Source organism: Acyrthosiphon pisum, chromosome X (genome assembly GCF_005508785.2).
Source record: "Acyrthosiphon pisum isolate AL4f chromosome X, pea_aphid_22Mar2018_4r6ur, whole genome shotgun sequence".
Lineage (NCBI taxonomy): Eukaryota > Metazoa > Arthropoda > Insecta > Hemiptera > Aphididae > Acyrthosiphon > Acyrthosiphon pisum.
Window position 1 is genome coordinate 16,560,774 of NC_042493.1, and position 22,701 is coordinate 16,583,474.

A 22,701-nucleotide genomic window follows, 5' to 3' on the forward strand; every position below is an offset into this window, starting at 1 on the left:
CATGGCACAGCAACAGCACATTTCAGGTAACCAACTAATATACCACCGTTAATATAAGATGGTCAATCGATCTTATTTTCGCTGCTGACGAACGTGTCTTGTGTGCGCTTGTAATGAACAGTAGTGTCTACACAAGATGGACAAATAAAAATACATCGTATTTTGAATATACATGGTAGGTATTCATAATACTATGGTATCTATATATATGTAGATGTGTGAGGCCAGTGAGGTCGTCATTAAATTGAACATATTTTGTAAGACACTATATTATTTTGATCACTTAGATTTAATTATTTTTTTCTTCGCCCAACCCCACAGCTGCAGTTTCTTCGTTTTTGAAATAAATATGCATTTTTGAAATCGGGTGAAGACTTTTTTTATTGAACCGTCCTGTATAATAACCGCACGCTGCAGCTGAATGCAGCGCAGTCATTAACGCGATATTAGCGGGCAGAGAAATTTCCGGGGAAAAAAACGCGGGTAAGAGAAAGATCGCGACGACAACCGCTGCCGCCGCACACGTCCACCGACGATGAGGTGGTGGGAATTTCGACGGCGGCGGTCACAATATCATAAATAATAACATAATAATATAATATCCGTTTTCGCGCGCATATCCGTCGTACGATTGTGATAATAATACTATTACACATTTCTCTCGTATAATATTAGGTAGGTACGCGATAACCGCCGTCGCGGAGGAGGAATCTCGATCGCCGCCGTGGTCGCTTTCTTCGTCTCGACAGCGCCGACATTCGGTAGTACACGACCGTAACGCGGAGTAACCGGCCGCATCAGCAGCACCGAAGACGTCGACGAATATACCTACGACGCGACGACGACTATATTATAACGACGAAAACCAAAGCGCGATGACCGGCGCCGCCGCCGTTCGTTTTTTCACGGTCCAATAAGACGCGCAACACAGGTCGTTTTATCACACATCACCCGCGCAGCAGTCGTTGTTTCTTCGCAGTCACTGACCACCGCCACTGGCGATCTCCATACCGACTTTGTTTCCGATCTTGTCGCAGCTCGGCATCGGCTCGTCTCATATGATATATAGGCACCGACCGAGGCAGAGATCGACAACTAGTGATATCCTGTCGGGCCCCACGATGGCCACCGCAGCCGCAGGACCCTGCCGCCGGCGGCCGCCGATGAAGAACACAACGATGCGGGCGATGGTGAGTGGCGGGACGGTGATGGCCGTCATCGCGCTGGCCGTCGCCGTCCTTTGCGCAACGGTCACCGGCACGTCAGCCATAACGACGAAACCGTCCGCGACGGCCGTCATCAAGACCACTTTGCAGATATCGCCGCCGACCGATGACAAAACCACCGCAAAGCCGGAAAACCGCCAACAACTGCACCAGCCGTCGTTCGCCGCACGCTATTGGGTAAGTGATAACTTTTGGTCGTCATTCTGTACAGAGCCCCACAGATGGCTGTGAATACACGAGAAATCGCATTAGTAAATAAATACTAAAGAAAATCGGAAAAATGTGTTTATAATTTGGTTATTTGTCGACAGTCAAGACTTCATAATTGAAAATAATAATTCAGACATTGGTAATTAATTCAAAAATCGAAATAAAACAAAATAGTTTGGAAAGCTCACTCTGAGAGTCTGCCGAATTCACGATTTCTAAACGTATTTTAATACTACGCAATAATTCCATAATAGCTATAATTCCATGTACAATTTAAAAATAATTTAGTAACCTTTATATTTTGGAACCTATTTCTTAATACTCGCTGTTATATGTATATCTATTTTAAATAAAACAATTAGAAAATCTTAATACAAATAATCGTAACTATGTAAACTCGAATTTAAACGGATACAACGGAGATATAGGGTGATTTAAACATATTATATATTATTTAAACTTACACTACTTTTTTTAAAAATCCATAATACTTATTTCATATTATTATAAGCTATTCTAACCGTTAAGAGGATGTCAGCGCACTATTTGTTTTGTCTTTCTGTCCCACGTGCAACATATAGACAAAAAGCATTTACGCAGAATCATTTTTTCTATGTAATCTTAGAAAAAAATTACCCATTACAAAAAAGATAGAAAATAATATTTTTGAGGGAATGTCATATCGATTTGTCTAAATATTGTCTCAAAACTATTTAAACATTGTTTTAATGTACAACATTTTTTTGTTTATTTTAAAAGTCGAATACATAGTCATATAACAATAAAATATATAATCAATGACATATTCTCTACTATTTTTGTAATGTGTGATTTTACTCTAAAATATTACTTAAAAACATAGAAAAAATGATTCTGCGTAAGTGCTTTTTGTCTATGTTGTGCATGGGCCAGATAGAGAAAACAAATAGGGCGCTGACATCTTCTTAATATTCCAGTAGGTAGGTAGGTACTTATGAATTTTTATTATAATATGTACTAGAGGAAACAATTCGAATTGAAATGATATTGTTTTACCTATTATTGTTTATTATCAAATGATTGGCAAAACGATTTCAAAATCACATGTTATTACTCTAGTACTATCTACGAGTTTATCCTTCGATTTGCAGTCGTCATTCGTAATATTAAACATGTACAACGTACACACGACTGTTGTATCAATGAATATTACGTATAGCATAATATTGTGGACTACACTACCTCCCTTCTCTCACGATTCTCATCTATAGGTGCCTATCTGTGCGCATTTAAGTATAATAAAATATGTAGGGCGAACCGTGTTATTATACGAATTTTTGTCGAATTTTCTTTGTTGAAATATCGTTGCGGATCACACGGTGGAAACACAATTGGATCGTCGACATTTGCAACGTCACGAAATATTCGCAATGGGTAACGCTCCTAAATGCAAACGCGATAGCAACATGCACGTCGTGTGTGCGATGATGTTGAGATAGTAAAGAGGAAAATTGCGTATGCCTTGGTGTACACTAGGTAATAATATTTTATCGAGAATGTGAATATAAATAAAAAATTTTCTCAAGTCCATGTGTTCGGAATCTATTTCGATTATCAATGTGCGTGTCATCGATTCGTTCGGAAATCGTCAACCGTATCGTTGCAAGATCGCTGTGAAAAGTCATCTTATGCGTTGGTCGGTTGTATTAATAGTAATAATAAACTTTATGATTATTGCGGAACGGCCAGAGTGAAGGCCGTGGGCGGGAGCGCATCATATGGCCGTGGCCTTGACAGTGGCCTTTCGCAGTTCGTCGGCGAAAGAAGAGAAAGATCGCGGCTGCGACTCGTTTATGGTGAAAGATAGGTATAAATAAATATATTAAATATTTTATTATGTTGAAACGATAGCCCACACGTGTTTGTGGCTTTGTGCGTGCGAGTGGTGAAAGAGACTTTGCGTCTTTGCGATATATTTCGTCATTTTCTTTCGATTTCCATCGGCTCTCTCGCTGTTAGAGATCATAATATTATAGGTCTGTGCATTTCACAGATATATTATAAGTCTACAGTCTGTCTAATCTGCTTTTTTATTTTTATTTATTTTAAGTTTTAACCTATAAACCATCAATTGTTTTTATTGTTGTTCTTTTTTTGTGACAGACTGAAAAAAGACATATGAACCCTAAAAAAAAAGCACCACGTTTCTGTTGAACTTTTTTACAATTTGATTTTTTCACGAAGTTGTTCCAAACATTCATGCGAGCTTCCAAACTATGCCCCATTTTTGGACAGGGGAGGGGTTATTTTAATGTACCAGTTTTTCTGCGTGGCATTTTTAATAATTTCGTATTATAATATTTTATTTATATTTTATTCTACTAGGGAAGCCGAGTTATTCTAGGTATTTCAAACTACCACACTAATATTATAATATAAAACTATGTTGTCAGTGACTAATTTAATTTTAAAATTACTTTGTTACTTTAAAAAAAAAAATAATACGCAATAATTAATTCAACAATCAGTAGAAAACGCCAGTAATTATTATCAATTAAAAAAATTCCCATAACTATTATTGTTTTGTTAACATTGCCCCGTTGGCAGCTTTGCTTCACAGCAAAGTTTATATACCTATATCTTTATAGTAGGTTCGGGTGGCGAGATTAAATTTTAAGAAATCCGGAACACTAAAATTTAATTTTTCTCATTAAAAAAAAAAATGTAATATCAGTCAAACATAGGTATATCTAGGTAGTTATATATTTAGGTATAAAAATATAATCTCACTTTTTCAGTATAGAAATTACACGTTAAATAAGTATTAAGAAAAACCAATAAATTAATCACTATTGAGATGAAACATCTCAATTTAAAACTTTTTAAATTTAATTAATGTAAGTATTTAAATATGATGGCTTTAAAACATCCATAGATTAACGGATACCTACTTGCATTTCGATCGGTAAATATAACCTCTCAAACTATCGGTATATGAACTAAGAAAGCGAGCATCCACGGATTTCAAACCGTATCATTAAGTATAAAAACGAAGACGACTATTCGGCTGATTGTTGGGCGGGATATGGTGGACCATCGTATGGAGGGGAGAAGGCGAAACGTCGGGTGAGAGTTATAATAAAATATGCCATGTGTGTGTGTGTGTGCATGCGAGCGCGAGCGACTGACATCGCGATCGGCGCGAAATCGCGACGCATATCGATATAGGTAGTATCGACTGACCGCAGCCTCTTGCGATTTTCGTAAAATTTTGCGGATGCGCGGCGGTAATCGTCTGTCGAAAATGTATTTCCGGTCTCGAGCACCGACCCCCGCCGCTGTCGTGTACCCATCGCCGTATATTATTTAGGGTATTGCCGCCGTGTTGCATATCACCGTATGTTCGTTTGCGGCCGATGCTGATGTCAATATAATCGCTCTCACTCGCCGCACGTTATGATCATTGTTATTACACGTACGCGCCACATGATGTCTACTCTCACTACGCGCCTATATGTGCACGCTATAATGCGGAAACTTATAATAATAATATGCAGCGACAGTCTTTCTCCCTATCTCTATACGGCGGCGGCGACGCGCGATTGCGATGCGCACAAATAACGCTATATATTTATTTTTTTCAGATAGGCCGACCCGTCTGAAAAGTAAAATTTTAATTTAGAAATTATTATTATTTTTCCGATATGCAAATTTACGGTAGAAAACTGCTGATGTAAAAAATGTGTTTATAATATTTTCGTTTGAGCCAGATATCTAATTACTTATAAACACTGTTCTTCAAAAACAAATCATTATTCGTCATACGACCTGCACTCTGCAGTATAATTTCATTCCATCATTCCTCAGTCACACTCGGAATTGTACTTTAATAGACATTTTACAATTATTATTTGTAATAACAGCAATTTGCTACCAACTATGTCGCCGCGAATCGATTTATTTCCGATGATCAGATGGGTAATAAATAATAATGATTATCGTTTTAGGTCAGCGATCCTCTGCAGGTATTATTGAACAGTTTTAGTAATGTTATTAAATTATTTCGTCGTCGTTTGTCCAGCTGTCGCGTATATATATAGTAAAATTCCCATGGCGCGCAAACATTATTTTTTTCTTCGAAAATTTCCCCAGTCGAATCGTTATGAAAAATCACACTATTCGGTATACGATACGTAGTAGTTATGGGCTCTACGTTTTAAAATTTCGAAACACTGGAAAAATGCATTTTCGTGTGGTGTGCGGCCATACTGCGCATTCGAATAATACATAACATTATACGTTTATATCAAAAAGTTCATAAATTAATTAACATTTAACTATTGATTTTTATTTAAAATAATTGTATATAGGTAGATTAAACAATCAAATAGCCAATTAAACAGTGTTAATTATAGGTAAAATATATTATACTTATGCATCATTCTATCATGTTTTAAATGAACGGGTATAAGCTAGATAAGTTATAATACAATGGATATAATTTAATTAACTAATACATAGATACCTACATTTAAAGTATTCATTTAAAGTATGAAGTCAATTTTCTAATTACCTACCTATCACCTATCACTAGTTTATAATTTTTTACTCTACTAACTATAGTTGAGTTAAAAAGTAAAAAAAAAAAAATAATAATAAATCACTTTTTAACCATGCATATAGTTAATAGGGGGCGCATTAACTATATTACACGGTTAAAAAGTGATTTATTATTTTTTGAGTCAATCCTGCTTAGTTATAGCACGGTGTTCTGTGATCCTTAACAGACGTGCAAAATATGTATTATTATAGCACTATCGTTAGTAGGTGGCATAGTCTCGATTTTAATGTTGGCCTAGACGATGTGATTAAACAATAATATGCGCTCGGACGAAACGCCCTCTCTTTGTAACTCTTCGACGCGGTGTGGTGGCGCTACGCTGAATGGACCAGTAATTGCCTTATAATAGCGATAGTGTATACGACCGCGGACGACGATTTACGACGATTTTACGATGAGGACGACGATAACGATGACATCCGAGTAATTAGTGATTGCACGCCGCGTTAAAAAATGACGACCATCTGTCGTCGTCGTCGTCGGTGGTAATTTGTCCGAAATAATAATATAATATCACTCACGCGGCCGTCGTAATTAAATTCGGACGTGCGCGCGGGCACGCGACACAAGCCATATACTTGGCAACATAAAATTATTATCATAACAATTACCACGCTTACACGGTGACGTTAAAACGGTTTTAAATTCACGAATAGACGTATTTTATACCAACGAATAAAATAACCAAAACTAAAGAGCCTTGATAGTTGATATATATATATATCTTGAGGCTTTCTAACTCAAACTATCACAGTAAGAAAGCGAGCCAGTATAATAATATCCTTGGATTTAAAACTGTTTGAACGTTACCTGCACGGTATTGAATGTGCAACGAGACAAAGAAAATACACACTAAACAGTTTCATATTATAGTTCTGTTGCACGTTTTTTGACGAGTTTGATTGCAGTTTTCTATATCTTATTGGGAGATGTCGTCTGTATAAACGTCATCGTTATATAAATAATATGACGTATAATATAATATAATATTATTATAATCTGTTTACCTACCATTAACCGTTATCCGAATGTATCGTATCATAATTTGTTGTAATTTTACTCGGAGATTGGACAATCGACGCATTGATGCATCCTGTTAGAGCGACTTTTCACTAAGGTAATATAGCAGGCGACAGCAGTCTTATTGCTCAAGTTTTTGGTGAGTTGGACCAATTCCGCAAAATATGTCCCGATAGTAAGAATGTAAAGAATGGACATTCTGTTCATACCCAATACAAATGACTAACTAATCATTATTCCTACCAACCAAGACAACACAAATCTATCTTTTGCAAATACCTAATGATCTTGTACATCTTGTAAAACTGTTATATTTTTTATGTGTAATACTTTTTTTTAAAATAATATCGTATGGCGTTGATTCATAGAAATAAAAAACAAAAATTATCATTTCCACATAGGTTGAAATCGGGTTTATTTAAAATAAATTTGTTCTTATTATTTATGTAAGAATTTAGGTACATACCAAAAAACATTCATATACAAAATACACAATATTATCTCATATCATTATTATACATGGTGATGGACGCTGCAGGTGACTTAGTGTATATAATAATATACAAATTGGTTGTTATTTATTACATATTATTATTGTACATATATTATTCAGACCACTATAAATGTTCATTTTCATAAGTAATATAAATATAGGTACCAACGAGTGGAGGGTAGAACTAGCCACCCATCCAACCATTTATTTCACTTGTATCATTATTGTACGTTTGCGATGTAGATGGACAGTCTATATACTATGACTATGTGGCACACGTATAACTGCGCAGTAATGGTACATTGAATTTTGCGTGTATGTGTGTATTGTGTGCGGAATGTCAATTGTATTATTATACCATTGTTATTTTAAGAAAATATTTATAATATATTATAGTGCTATGTGTGTACTTATATGTATGATGTACGAAATATTATTATTTATGCAGCGGATCGAACTCATAATTAGGTTCCTGGGTAGGTATAGTAAAGTGCGGTAGCGTAATAATAACACACATATTAATATATTATATAGTAATATTTTACAGATAATTTTGTTGACAGCAGTAATATATTGTCAACAAAATCGTCCGTAACGGTGATGACGGGAATTTTTTTTCTGCCAAGTGCGCCGTTATTTAGGTACCTATACCTACGATTGTTGCATGTTGTACCTAGGTATACAGCTGTAATACAAGACCAAGACGACGACGGTCGTTCAACAGGGTGGTGGTAAACATATATTATTATAATATACTACACCTAGGTATTCCGTCGAAAAAACTATAAAAAATTACATCTATGCGTTAGGTATATCGGACACGTGACGGCGGTGATAGTACCTAAGTGTGCATTCGTTGTGTACTGCAATATACCAGGCGTGAGATAATTTTTTTGATAGAAACCAAAAAAAAAAAATTTAAAAATACGAGGACCTCCGCCGATGAGAAAAACACACTCTCTCTTCGCATTGTCGTGTCGTATTAAGAGTAGTGTGTACAGTAGTATTATAGGAGTATATAGTCAGTATTAGGAGTAGTAATTGTCATCCGGCGGATAAAGATCGCACCGTTGTGTTGCTCCGTCGTCGTATATAATGCTGTGTTATTATTTATTAAGACGATGGTCCCACGGTCGTCGCACGAGAAATTTCCCTTTCACACACATTTTTAATTTAATATATAAATATATAATATACTTAGTCTTTTTTTTTTTTTATAGGCAAACGAAAAAAAACTTATAATAATACGTGCGTGTAATTTGCGTGGGTGTGTTAAAAAGAAAAAGTGATGATACTCTTTTCGAAAACGGCTGCACGCACGCATCCCACTATTGTAACAATAATTTATTTTTACGCGAAGCGTATAATGTTCGCGACGCACACAGCGTGGCACAACGAAATTGCTCCATGTGTGTGAACACCTAATGTAGTAGTGTGTAAATTATTATATAGTAGGAATTAGTAAGCATTTACCTATATGGATAGATTTAACGCCTTTAAATAATTAACTTCGAATTAAAGACAATATTATATTTAGAGTAAGAACACTCAGAAAAAAATTTAAAGTTATAAAAGAAATAAAAGTTTTAATTTCTACAGTTTCATTCCATTAATTTACTATTGTATTATTTCCTTAAAGGTAATGACAATTTTTTTTATTTCAAAGATAACATAATCAATTTAAAAAAATATATATCTATCATCGATTTTAAACAAACCCATTGATTCTACCATCTAATTTTCTTTAAAATAAATAAAATAATAATAAAAATGATGTTCAATTGTCTAAGAAATTATGAAAAATATCTTGTTTACATTTTTTTCCGAGTGTAGGTAAATGTTGCTCAACAATTTTCAGTGCTATGGGTGAGATGATTTAGTGTTCACGAACAATAAGCGTTCAGTATAAATGTATAATAATATAATACATATTATTTTTTATATATAATATTTCACTTCAATACGTCTTGTAATTGTTACTTAATTTCTAAATTTCTTTTTTTCATTAACTGTAACGTTGGGGAAGTTTTTTATTTCAACAGGATATTTTAGATTCTGGGTGTGGATTATATCTATATTTAATTTGCACTAATCATATGTTTCTTTTTTGTGTTTCTCTGTCATAACCTTTTGTAGTAGTAAAAATGCTTCAATGTTTCACTTTGAAGGTTGTTTCTAGTAGAAAATTCGATTTTTCTAGTGCTTTAGGAAGCCAAAAATAAAAATGTTTAGGTAATTTTCTTAATAATCGGGAAAAACAAAAAAAAAATTGGAATTTTTATGCAAAACCATTTTTTTACAAAATGTATTTTATTATTTTACTGCAATTGAAATACACATAACCGTATATAGATACTTATAGTTTTTTTCCAAATATTCACATAGCATTTCTGAACATAATATAATTTATTTAATATTTTGGAACTTTTTAATTATTGAAATAGTCTATTTTTTTTCGAGTAATGTTTATACAAAAGAATCAAAATTGAATACAAGGTTCCTAGTAAGTTTTCCTTACAGGAATTAAAAAAATAGCTTATGGTGAATACTGAATAAACAAGCATTTTTTATTTGTGTTTTTAGTAAAAATTTTATGAAAGTCATCGTAAATATCTTACCTATGCTAATTTTTGTAGTGAAAAACTTCATTCGATTTTAAAATATTTATAGCTTAAGCTTTAAAATTAAATATAAGATTGTTCAATGTCCATAGGTTTTTCTTCGTGGGATTAAAAAAAAGTCAAAAATAGGTAGGTATTCACAGTATTTTTACAGACATCGTTTTAATTAAATTTTTTTTGAAATGAAATGTGTAAGAATGACAATTTTAGTTTTTTTTTGACATTCAAACAATATTATTCGTGTAGGGACTTGAAACTTACCTGCCATTATACTATTTATAGATATATTATTATAATTGACTATACACAATGATATTTTCAAAATATTTACTCATTTTAAATTATGTATTTATGTATATAGGTATTACTACGCACTTATATTTAATTACACCACCATAACTGTATGTTATATTTTATAAGTTGGTATTCACTTTATAATAATAAGTTAATAACGTTAAAATAATATCTTACGTAAATTGACTTCACATTATTTTTCTCATATCGCTGATAATTTAAAGATAAATAACGATGATCATTGTCCATTATATTTGTTAGTACGATAAATTCTTCGGTCCTGACTTGATGGTATGTAATTTTTTTTAGCAAATATTACTTATTAGTGCAACCCATCGCATATATTATTAAATATTACAAATAACAAAATATCAAATAAGTAGGTATTATTATTATTAGAAACATATAGTATGGAGGACTATATCCATACTCACTACTCAGAACCGTTTTTCGTATAGGTACAACGGTTTATCATTGTATTCGAATTTAACACATCCATTACAGTATATTTGTATACACAATGATGAGGAACACTCAAAAATTAAAATCTTCTATAGGTTAAAACATAACAACACCACATAATCTGTAGTAATTGTATCCATTAAAATTGTACATGTTATCATATAGTTAAAATAATATGTAATAGGTATATGTACAGCATATAATATTCTAATATTAGATATACAATTTCATAGAACCTGTACGAAACATTTATTTCAAAAAAAATATATGAAAAAACTAGTAACCTAAAGTAAATTTAGCTTAGAAATATTTTCTGAATGCGATGATTTATCAATTGATCAATACATATTATATAATGTGTTTGTATTTGTATACCAATTTATACGCTTTCAAATAAGTAGATGAACTGGCAATAATGAGGAGTCAACAATAAACATTTTTATTATTTTTTATAGCATTACATTTCGATGCGTTCTTATATAACTTGAGAATGAAATAATGTTCCATTATAGTTACATGATTTATTTCTATTTAGTATTTACTACTTTTGATTTTTGCATGCTTGCATAATCACACAATTTATTCAAACATATTTCCATTCAACATTGTATTGTTAATAATTGTAATAGTCTGTACCAGTAGGTAGTAAGTAATAATTTCTGCAATAATAATAATCAATTTAATATTTCTGAATAAAAGAGATTCGAACTAGACTACTTTCATCCTAAAAAGACCCATTTTAATTTAACATATATTGTTGATCGTCGATAAACTCGTTTTGATTTTGAAAATAAAAGGTTTAGATTAGTAAGTTACTTGTCTTGTCTTATTTAGATCATACGAACGACTTAAATTGTACATTTATTTTTATTTATTTGGATAATTTTTGGTCGTTTATCAAAATTTGACTTTATAAATACATTTTTGTATTGTCAATATTCAACAGTAAATTACGCTTCTTTAGACAAATAAATGGAACAATTTGTTTGTAATAATGTAGTATCCGAAATTTGTTTACTTTACTGTGGAGAACATATTATGACGTTCAAATATTTCAAAGTATGCACAGATCTAACAGGTACCTAAAAAAAATACTTCAACATTTAAAGTTATAAAAACGCATATTCTAGTTGTTTTTTTGACGTTTTCGGTTTTTTAATGGGCCTCGTATTTCTGTCAATTTTATCTCAAAAGACCGAACGTTTTGACAAAATTAAAGTTAGTTTACGTTGCCCTATTTTGCTTTTGAAAAAAATTGAAAATTATCTATAGTTCCTACCGAACACTGTAAAAATTAAAATCTTATATCATTATGAACTGTAATAATTGAAAAGTTGAAAATATGAGTTTTTTTGAAATCATAATTAAAATTAAAATTGATATTGAAAACGGAAACCGTGTTTCGTACGATCTTACAGACATTTTTCTGCTGAGTTAAAATATTTTTTTAGAGTCAAAATCACACAACGTTAACTATATTAATTTTTTTCAAAATAATAATAAAGTTATCTTAAGATTCGTATAGTGAATTTTATATTGTTATCGAGTTATTGACGTGTACATGCGGGTACGAGACTGATTTGAACTGTATTAAATTTCATTCTCATTAATAATCGTTTTCAATTAACATATAGATCCCAAGATAAAAAAATTAGCCATGAGATATTTTAGATTTTTATAAAAACAATTTTTAACTATTAAATTTGATTATTTATACAAGTATTCTAGACTGACACAACGTCTCCGTTCAGAATCTTTTTTCGTTTACATGATTTTCATTGAATTCAAATATAACACACCCATTACAATGACATGCTCGATAACTACTTTACAGCAGAGCAGTAACCACTCGTCCACCTTTTATTGTTTACACTATTCTTATGTATACATTCTAATAATTATGTGATTACTATTTTTCAAAAATACTAGATTTGTAAATTTTCTCATTCTTAAGATTTTTTAAACTTTATCTTTTATTTAATAAAAGCTTTTATATCAGCTAACGCTATCTAGTGTAGAAACTAGACGCTTAAACTGTTTCAATGTAGGAGATTACATTTTACTCACGATGTGGATAAATTAGATTATAATATTATGTACCTATATCGAGCTTCTACTTTTTGGAGTTAATGTAATTAGTAATTAGTAATTATTGTACATTTTAAGATGATCAGATTATTAATTTATTAATGAATTATACTCATGTGCTACCATTGTTAATATGGCAATAAACACATATTCTATGAATAAAATATATTTTATTTTCTTTGTACATATATTTTAGATACTTGACATAATTATCATAATATAAAAATTATAATAATAGCTATATATTATACTGTATATAATATATAGTATATAGTATACAATATACTGTATTATATTGCATTCAATATTAATATCACGAAGGATGTACAATATGTCAATATGCCATTATTATGGTTTTGAACTGGTATATTAAATGAGATTATAATTAAATATTTGGCCTTTTAAATTTTAATATAAAAAGTGGGGAAGTGGATGTCACTCTGTTGTAACAGTATTTTATAATACGATCACTGTAGTGGATTGTGTTAAATTTGATTTTAATGATATAAAATCATTGCAAACGAAAAATGATTCTGACTTCTGAGCGAAGATGTCCCGTCAGCCTATAATATTACTTAGTAGTTAGTACTAAGTAGGTGTATTCTATGACATTATTGTGATTTAAGTAATTAATTTTAATATTGGGCATTAGTACAGTATCTACAAAAAAATTACAATTGAACATGTCATTGTGTGTATAAAATAACATAATATACTCTAAATTATATATTATATTATATATAGTTATTTATTATATCTATGAATAATATTTTTAAATTACAACAAAATAACTAAAATTTTTTTTTTTGTCTTCAATATGTTATTTTGTGTAAGTTTAAATTTAAAATATCGGTAAATAATAACTGTGTTTAATGTTTATACATTTAATAGATTTTTTAGTGACGCAGTATGAGCTATTTATGAGAATATTTGTTTTACATTTTCAATCCTTAGTTATAAAAATTGAACATTTTCTAATTTATTAATAACAATAATTGATAGATTTTGTAATTTTGATAAATGTTGGCAACATTTAAACTTTAAATACTTATAAAAAAAAATCATGTCTATGGATGTTTAATATTTATTAATTGTTATTATAACAACTTATAAAGAACTTTGTGTTAAATTTTGTCAACATTTCAACATCAGGAGCTCATAAAAAATTATTGTGGATTTATGCCAAACTTTGTTTTAATTTCTACTAATGCCAACTTATAGGTAACGTTATATTACATTTTTAAGATTTTCTATTGAATGAAAAATGTTTGTTGTATGGATATAGTTAAAAAAACAAAACTTTTTTAGGCCTATAAAATATAAATAGCTCTAAAAGAGTCATATTATTTCGAAAATTGTATAGAAATTGCTAATATATACATTTAGTGAAAATTTCATCCATATTCTATTATTATTTTATTTTTAAGAGTTACACTATGAAACAAAATACAATTTTTCGAGAACGGGGTTTGCATAAATATGTCAGTTTTTCCTTAATTCTTTGTATTATTTTTCCTGACACTTTTGACAACTTTTGTGAATTTTTACTTACGACCCACTAGATTCAATTTCCTACCAGAAAAAATACTGTTGACAAAAATTGAAGCATTTGTACTGTCCTAAAAGGTGATGACAGATACAAATAATAAAATAAACTCACATCATTGTAAAGTCAATACATTCATTGCTCCGCTCAGAAACTAATAAACGTCAACTACCTACATACTATGTTATACAACTTAACCTTACCTTAACGATGAGAAAATATTTTTATACCAACTATTAGGTAATTAAATGTATGAATGTAGCTGTGGGTTATTTTGATGAATTATTATTTGTTTATCAATGTATTAAAATATGTTATATATGTGTTTGTGTGTGTGTAGCATTTGTATTCTTAACCTTTAATTTTTAATCTCAATGCATTAGGTGTCCACTTATATACAATATACATAATATTACGTATATACCATGTAACCATAATTTTATATAGGGGGAGATTCAAACTGAACATAATTTAAATCAATAGTTATAATTTATAAATTTAATAATTATTTCGTAACATTTATTTTAAATCTTTAATTTTTCATCCATTGAAAAAAAGGCTTTCCGATTTGATTATTTTTAGTATAGGTACCTACTACCTATATTAAGCTTCATGTAATACTATGTAACCTGGTAGAAACAAAATCCAATATCTGTATGCCCATTACCTATCGTATACGTTTGTATAATATAACAACAATTACTGCAAAAGTATTAACTATTAGGTAAACGTTTATACAAATTGTGTTTAAAGTTAAATAGGTTTAGCCACCGGGAGTATTTTGGTGTTGTAAGTTGTAACACCTCCCTCGAAAATATTTATAGAAAAAATATATTTACTAAGTGTCTCAATTATATAAAATATATGTCGAAATATTATGGTTCTTTTTTTTATTGGATATTAATAAAAGTTATATTTAAATTTAAATGTAAAACACCCCCCAAAAATAATGCTGGCAACGCGCCTGACTTCATAGTTACATTTGTTTCATTCGTCCTTTTTTTTTTTAAAGCAGCATCGTGACATCGTTAACGGGCCATCGCCTGTGCACGTCGATGACGAAGATTACTTCGTACAGCAGCCGCCTCACAAGCTTTCGGCTGTCCAGCAGACACACATACTCGACGACATTCGTCGGCATAACCAAGAACAGCAGTGGTGGACGGCTCCCGGAACAGCCTCGACAGCATCGTCGTCGACAGCGAACATCCCGGTGGAGGACAGTAGCGATCAACACCAGGATTCGGCGGCGGTGGTCGACCAACTGCAGCAACTATTGCAGATCAATGGAGTGGCCGCAGACGATGACGATGCAGCCGCAGACAACCCGGACGACGACCGTCACGGTAAGCAGAGGTCCATCAGCGGTGGAGGTGGTGCAAGTGTTGGCTGGCAACCACAGTCACCGCAGCAGTATAACAACCACAACAGACAGCAGCAACCGTCCTTATCGCCTCCGGTGACGACAGCCTCATACAGCAATCAGCACAGCCACAACCAGAATCAGCAACAACAGCATCAATACTATCCTACGACGTTGGCGGGCCCTACCATACAACAGCAACATCACCCCCAACATCACGTCCATCGTCCACAGAAGCAGCAGCAGCAGATCTTCGTAACTACTCCTCCGTCGTCCGTGGTTTCCACGACGTCCAACAACAACTTGCAGCGGCACGTTCATCAGCACCAGCAGTACATACCACTGCAGAGCGCGCAGCCTGTTCAGCAACCACAACCACAGTATTACCCCCAGCCACAGCCACCGGCACTGCAGGTTCCTGTGGCCGTCAATATCGGAGACAGCGATAACGATGACCACAGAGGTGGTGGCGGGTTGGACGCGGATATCGAACACCAAATCCGCCAGCAGTTGACGGCAGTCGTGGGTGGTGGAGGTGGAAATTACACGATACTCACTTCGGCTGGTGGAGATGTCGGTGCTAACCATCGGTTGATACAGCATGTAACCGGATCGGCGTCTAACGATAACGTTCAGTACGTGAAAATCGGTGGCGGTGGTTCCGGTACCGGATCATCACCATCACGGAATCGGTTACAGCAACAGCAACCGACGGATACGAGTACAATTTTTGGGGGTGCAGCATCACCCAATGTCGGAGGTACCGGAAACACAGCCAGCGGTGGTCGGAACACGATCGTCAAAACAGTTGTAATCCGGCAGAAGCCGCAGCCAGCAGCCACCCCACCAGCCATCGCACCGCCAACAGCCGCTGTTATGAGTACGGCTCCCTCGCAGCCCTGGACGGTTAGCGAACAGCAGCAACTAGAACAGCTAGCCCGGCAAGTGCTGCCCCCCGGCGTCGCACAGTATGAAATCATACGCGCGGGCGGCGTCGACGGAAGTGCCGCGGCCAAGAGTGGCGGTGACGCAGCGACCGCGGCCACGGTCGACAGCGGCGCGGCGTTCATGACCGGTGGCGCAGAGCAACCGCCTGTTCCTGCTGGTGGCAAAAAGAAACCAGTGACGTTCGTCATCCTGGAGGAACGACCTGACGGCACCGTGCGTGTACGTGGGATCGAGAAAAAGCAGCACGGAGGCGTCCCGTCCGACGGCAGCAATGCAGTGGCCGACATGGCTGGTACATCTGCTGTGGCCGATGACGAACAGCTCCAGCAGCTGGTGGACAGGCTGAACCGGGGTGAACTCCGGCTGCCGTCGGGCGGTTCACCAACACCGTCATCCAAGATTACCGCACTGGACAGCGCGGTGGTGGCCAGCACCACTGCCTCGACTCCGCTTCCGGCATACGTGCCGCCGTTCCCATCTACCGTACCACCACAGTCAACATTGTCGACCGGCGGTATCGGCGTCAGCACAAATAAGCGCCGCGAACCACCCCAGCCATCGTACATTCCAACCAAGGCGCCGCAAACAACTACCACCGCACTACATCAGCACCAATACCAAAACTTTTTCCTCCCTACCGCCGTGCCGACCGAAGCGGTGGCCGTCGCAACTACTACCGGACAACATCAGCACCAACAGCAGAACAAGTATCACAATCACCATCACCAGCAACAGCACCACCAACAACAACAACAACAACAACAACAACAACAACAACAACAACAAAAACAACAGCAACAGTTTTATACACCGTCGACAATTACCACGCCTTCGTCTTACACGACACCGCTGGTAAACTCGACGTTGTCATACTTCAATAACAATAACAATAACAACAACAACAAAGCCATTAAAGAAGGCATGTTTAGTGGTGCTCTTCGCCGCCGTGGCTATTACGCAATGGCCAAATACATGCGACAAGCTGGTGTAGACGCTGTACTTGAAGAAACCGGTATACATATTTTTATTTTATTTCCCCACTTCCTATACTTATATAAGTTATTAAACTTACTTTGAACTTAAGAGTAATTTACACCAACCTAATAATAAAAAAACTATTTATACATTTAAAATATCTCACGCCTTCAAAACTTAAATATTTGTATACCTGCGATTCTAAAAAAATGTGTCCTCACGTCAATAGTTGCCCCCTATCTTGATATTCTCATAACATGATTTAACAGGAGCTGCTATACTTGCCATCATTTTTTTAAAACAATTTGTATGTTATATAGGCCCGTTTACTGTATTTGTACCTACGGACAAGGCATTCAGAGCACTATTAGTGCAGTTGGGTGGCCCCGATCGTGCTGAGGACAAGTTCCGTGAAAACCCACGTTTGCTGATTGGGGTAATTATATTTACTATAATCTTATTACATAAATGTGTTATCATTCATCGCCGTATTGGTAATGTAACGATAAAATTATTGATTTTCCTTTAATAATTCCATTTTTTTTTTTTTTAAAAGCTTTTATTGCATCATGTCGTGCCTGGAGCATTCAGGGTGTCTGACTTGATGGCAGGAGACGAAATGACCGGCGTTAGTTTAGCAGGCACACAACTCCGTGCGAATCTGTACGCCCGACAGTTGTACGACAACCGATGGAACGACATAGAAGTGATTATACTTACATTTTAATTATTAACAATGGGGTTCCAATAATTGTCTAATTTTGAGAAATTCAATATGCCGAGTATACGCGTACGATCCACAACTTTTGCACGTACATGCTCATTACATTAGGCATCAAGCACGAGAACGTTTTTTTTTCAATAAAAGTTTATAATTTTATACTTCATGGTGCAGGTTGATTTTTACATCGAATAAGACTTCTAAAATTAAACTTAAATTTCTCAATTATCTTACTTTATATTCACTTTTCCTTTTTACTTTCTTTTTATTTAACCCTTCAATTTAAACTAAGTAGATGCCTCTAATGTTTCTTATTTTGTAATTTTAAATAATATTTTTAAGAAAATATTTATATAAAGTTAAGATGCTGATAAATACAAATCAGCTGTTTTAGAAATACCTATACTTTTAACGTATAGGTATTAATCACCACAAAGAACTGCCAATTATAATTATTTTATACGTGACAAGTCATATACTGTACTCACTACTCAGTATACATATTACCAACTCAGTGATCACCTATAATATTTACTATTCCACTCCTCATATACCAGCAGTTGATTGAAACTAAATTACCTATCACAAAAAATGTACATTTTATACTTTTTGTTAAAGCTTTATTTAGAAAGTTTTGTTATTCCATTATACTGCAGTGCCCAAAAATGTTCGTATTATCCAAAATATCTCCATGGCAAATCAATATATTTAAACGTGGTTATTTTACAATAATAAGTATGGAAATTGGAAACTCTGATTGAATAGCATACATTTAAAATATTAAGACATTTTTATACAATTATTTTTTTAATTTTCAAGATGGCCATTTTTTGTATTATATTTTTTAACAGTTCAAAAATAATGTATATTTAAATTGAATAAAAATCACCCAAGTTAAAGCAAATTAAGTTTTTGATTTTCTAAAAATAATAGTTATATTAGCAAAACACGAATCGCATGATATACCTGCCTAATAGATCTCGAATGCAGATTATTTATATGACAATCTGTAAAATATCTAATTATTAGTAGGGCTTTGCAAAAATGTATTCATAAGTTTAAAACATTATAACCTGATAAAAACACAATTGTACCTATTTCCGAAAATCGAAACATTATCTGTTGAATATCGATACTTTATGGGTATAAGTGTATAACATTTTACGATAGTTTTCGATGATCTGGATACTCAATTCCATAGCAGATTAGGTTAGGTTAGCAGCTTGTAACTTTTATTATTTCGAGAGGCATAGAAATATTTTTTTTTAATGTAGGTACCTAAATCAAAATAGGTTTGAAGTAAATTGTCATAAAAAAACCTAACGAGATTAAATCATGTGATTCTTGTTTCATTCACATAACTATATTATTCTTAGAAAATCAAAAACTTAATTTGATCGATTTTCACTCAATTTTAATATATATATAAATATATTTTTTTTTTACCTGTTTTAAAAATATAATAAACAAACTGGCTATTTTTTAAATGAACAAAACTTAATTGTGTAAAAAATTGATTCTTATGCCATTTAAGTAATAAGAATTTTCATGCATATTACTATAAAAAAAAACCGCATTTAAATTATAGATATATTGATTTTCCACTGATATACTCAGGGCGATCGGGTATTTTGGGACACATTGTATAAACATGTATATATATATTATATATTAACATATGGGAAGCTCCATGGAACCATTTGAATTCGATGTCACGGTATAGTTTATTAGAGCTAGTCTCCTAACCATTATTTTTAAATTGTATTTTAGGTTCTCACTGTCAACGGTGCCCGAGTGTTGGACGACGTCAACCCACCTGCGTCTGCCGCGGTTAACGATGGTTCTACTTCCGACGACGGTAGCGGCGGATCCACGCAACAACGTAGAGACATGGTGTTGTCGTCAAGCGGAAGCGCAGGAGGAAGCAATCAACAACAGATCATGGCTATAGGGCATGCAGTTGACCGCGTATTATTCCCACTGCCTGTCGGTGACGTGCTCGCCACCATGAGAGCCGACCGGCAGCGACGGTACAACGTCTTTTTGCGAGCCGTGGACGAGCACTGTTCGCCTAACGTGCGATCGCTACTCACTGGTAATATATTTTTTATCGTTACTGTATATTATATATTTTGGTAGGTAAAGAGTATTGACGAGAACGCATTTGTGATGTACCGATGTATCATGTGGAAATAGTTTCCCGGGAAGTATATTTTAACAATACCTTAAATCGATATTATACTAACCTGCTTGTATATTATTTTCTAAATTCCGATTACAATTTATTATATATTATGTTATAAAGGTTCAAGAACTGTGACAGTGTTTGCGCCTGTAGACGAAGCGTTCCGCGTACGCCGTGGTTCGGGAAATTATAGCACGAGTAGCAGCAGTGGTTCAATAGTAGATTGGATGCTTCACGAGGACACCAGTAGCAGGTTCAAAAAACGAAATCGTCGGCGGATTGCTGACCGGTTCGTGCTCAGTCACGTGGTGTTGGCAGGACCAGGGGATCCTCCCATGTACACAGCCGGATGCGATTTTACCAGGTCAGGGACACTGCGTATCGGCTTCCGGAAGGTGGTGATTCTGCAGCTGCGGCGGAGGAGGACGACGAAGGTGCAGCGGAAGACTTCAACGGTGGTGGAGACGATGGAAATTTAACGGTTTCGCCAAATGACGGTGAAAAATCTCGTTTCTATCAGTTAACTGTGTACAAGGATTCGGGTGAGTTTTATTTTATTTTAATAGTTAAAATAATGACACATACCTACCTTAATCTCTAAATACCTAATATTAACAATATTTTGAAAACAGCTGCTCTTAGTGTTGTACTGTCATATCGAATAAGGAATTTAATATGTTCAATTTTGATTGATTAAATAATGTATAAACAAATAATATAGATCATTTTTTATCATAATTTCAAAAAAATTAACCACATATTTTCAAATCTAAGCCTAGCATAAAATATTCAAAATAATAATTACTTACCTAATTTGTTAGGTACGCTTGAAAATGCAACAGTTAATTACTAGTTATTGTTCGGTACTACACTATAGGGTTTCAAATTAAATCGATGTTTATTAAATAGTATAATCTGTCTTGTTGATCGCATTTGTACAATTATTTATTATTATCGATTTTAGGCAGGATACGGCTGAACGGTGGTGCCGCTCAGGTGTTGGTCCGCAACGTTCCGGCTACGAACGGCGTACTTCATGGACTGGATGCACCACTAGTCTGACGACCTCCCGAAGGATAGTGGATGGTGGTCGGTGGACATGATTAGCTGACGACCAAGTCTGCAGTGCAGGACACCTGCATACAACGACGGCAGCCGCTATCGCGTGCCCGTTTTTATTTATTAATTATTATTATTTTATAATTTATGTTATATATATTATATACTTTTTTTACATTTCCGTTTTGTACACACTATTGCAGTAGGCTTCCTACACACTATTACTGTAATTTTTTTCAAGTGTATTGTACACGTTTTAATAATATTTGATATTAATGTAATATGAGTATTAATATACACGAGGGTCCATAATATTGTATTATTTACTCCTGCGTATAGAATTGTATGTTTACTGATTGTTTTTATCCCCGACAAGTTTATTATATGTTGTTCCTAATAATTCACATTTATAATATAAATTAATAAGTAACCTACTTATTTTAGTTTAGCATTTGCGGAAGTCCCTATAATTTTTGAAAAAACAGATTAGTTATGTAACGCTGGAGACTCGTGCTCTATAGTGTTTATACAATAAGAATTCATTCGTTCAGATCACGTTAGTGTTCCGCCAAATTTTTTCTCCGCCTGACTAGATCTACGCGTGCGTAAAAAATGATGATAAACTATAATATGTATCCACCATATTATTTTATATTTTCACTTATTACCTAAAATCTGGTACTCGCATAGATTGGCGAGGTAGAATTCCGGCCTCAGGGGATCAACTAGTCCAAACGTCCAGTGTTGTGTAAATATATTTAATATTACAATGTATATTGAATATACTGTTTAAATATATCTTGTATATATAAAACCGGACCGAGTACAATTCTCTGAAATCTCTACAGACAATTACCATGTCCTCGCCTAATATCTACATAGTTTACTCT

At 34.0% G+C, this 22,701-nt stretch overlaps 1 protein-coding gene across 2 annotated transcripts; it reads left to right on the forward strand.

The window, feature by feature from the left end:
* The first annotated feature begins 640 nt into the window (after window positions 1-640).
* LOC100166797 lies at window positions 641-22,157 on the forward strand. 2 transcript variants are annotated; one of them, XM_008181976.3, is made up of 7 exons: window positions 641-1,403; window positions 15,573-17,883; window positions 18,167-18,282; window positions 18,403-18,552; window positions 20,338-20,662; window positions 20,873-21,294; window positions 21,717-22,157. In XM_008181976.3, the coding sequence occupies exons 1-6, from the start codon at window positions 1,059-1,061 to the stop codon at window positions 21,229-21,231; spliced, it is 3,606 nt and encodes a 1,201-aa protein (XP_008180198.2). In that variant the 5' UTR covers window positions 641-1,058; the 3' UTR covers window positions 21,232-21,294; window positions 21,717-22,157. The 2 variants fall into 2 exon arrangements, with proteins under 2 accessions (XP_008180198.2, XP_016657619.1); XM_016802130.2 differs by having other exon boundaries at window positions 642-1,403; window positions 15,576-17,883.
* Window positions 22,158-22,701: the final 544 nt, after the last annotated feature.

Bases quoted from the DNA above. Each gene is read 5' to 3' on its own strand.
- LOC100166797 (XM_008181976.3), top strand. From the start codon at position 1,059: ATGATATATAGGCACCGACCGAGGCAGAGATCGACAACTAGTGATATC. The intron at 18,283-18,402 runs GTAATTATATTT...TTTTTTTAAAAG, and splicing joins ACCCACGTTTGCTGATTGGG to CTTTTATTGCATCATGTCGT. The intron at 20,663-20,872 runs GTAATATATTTT...TATGTTATAAAG, and splicing joins CGTGCGATCGCTACTCACTG to GTTCAAGAACTGTGACAGTG.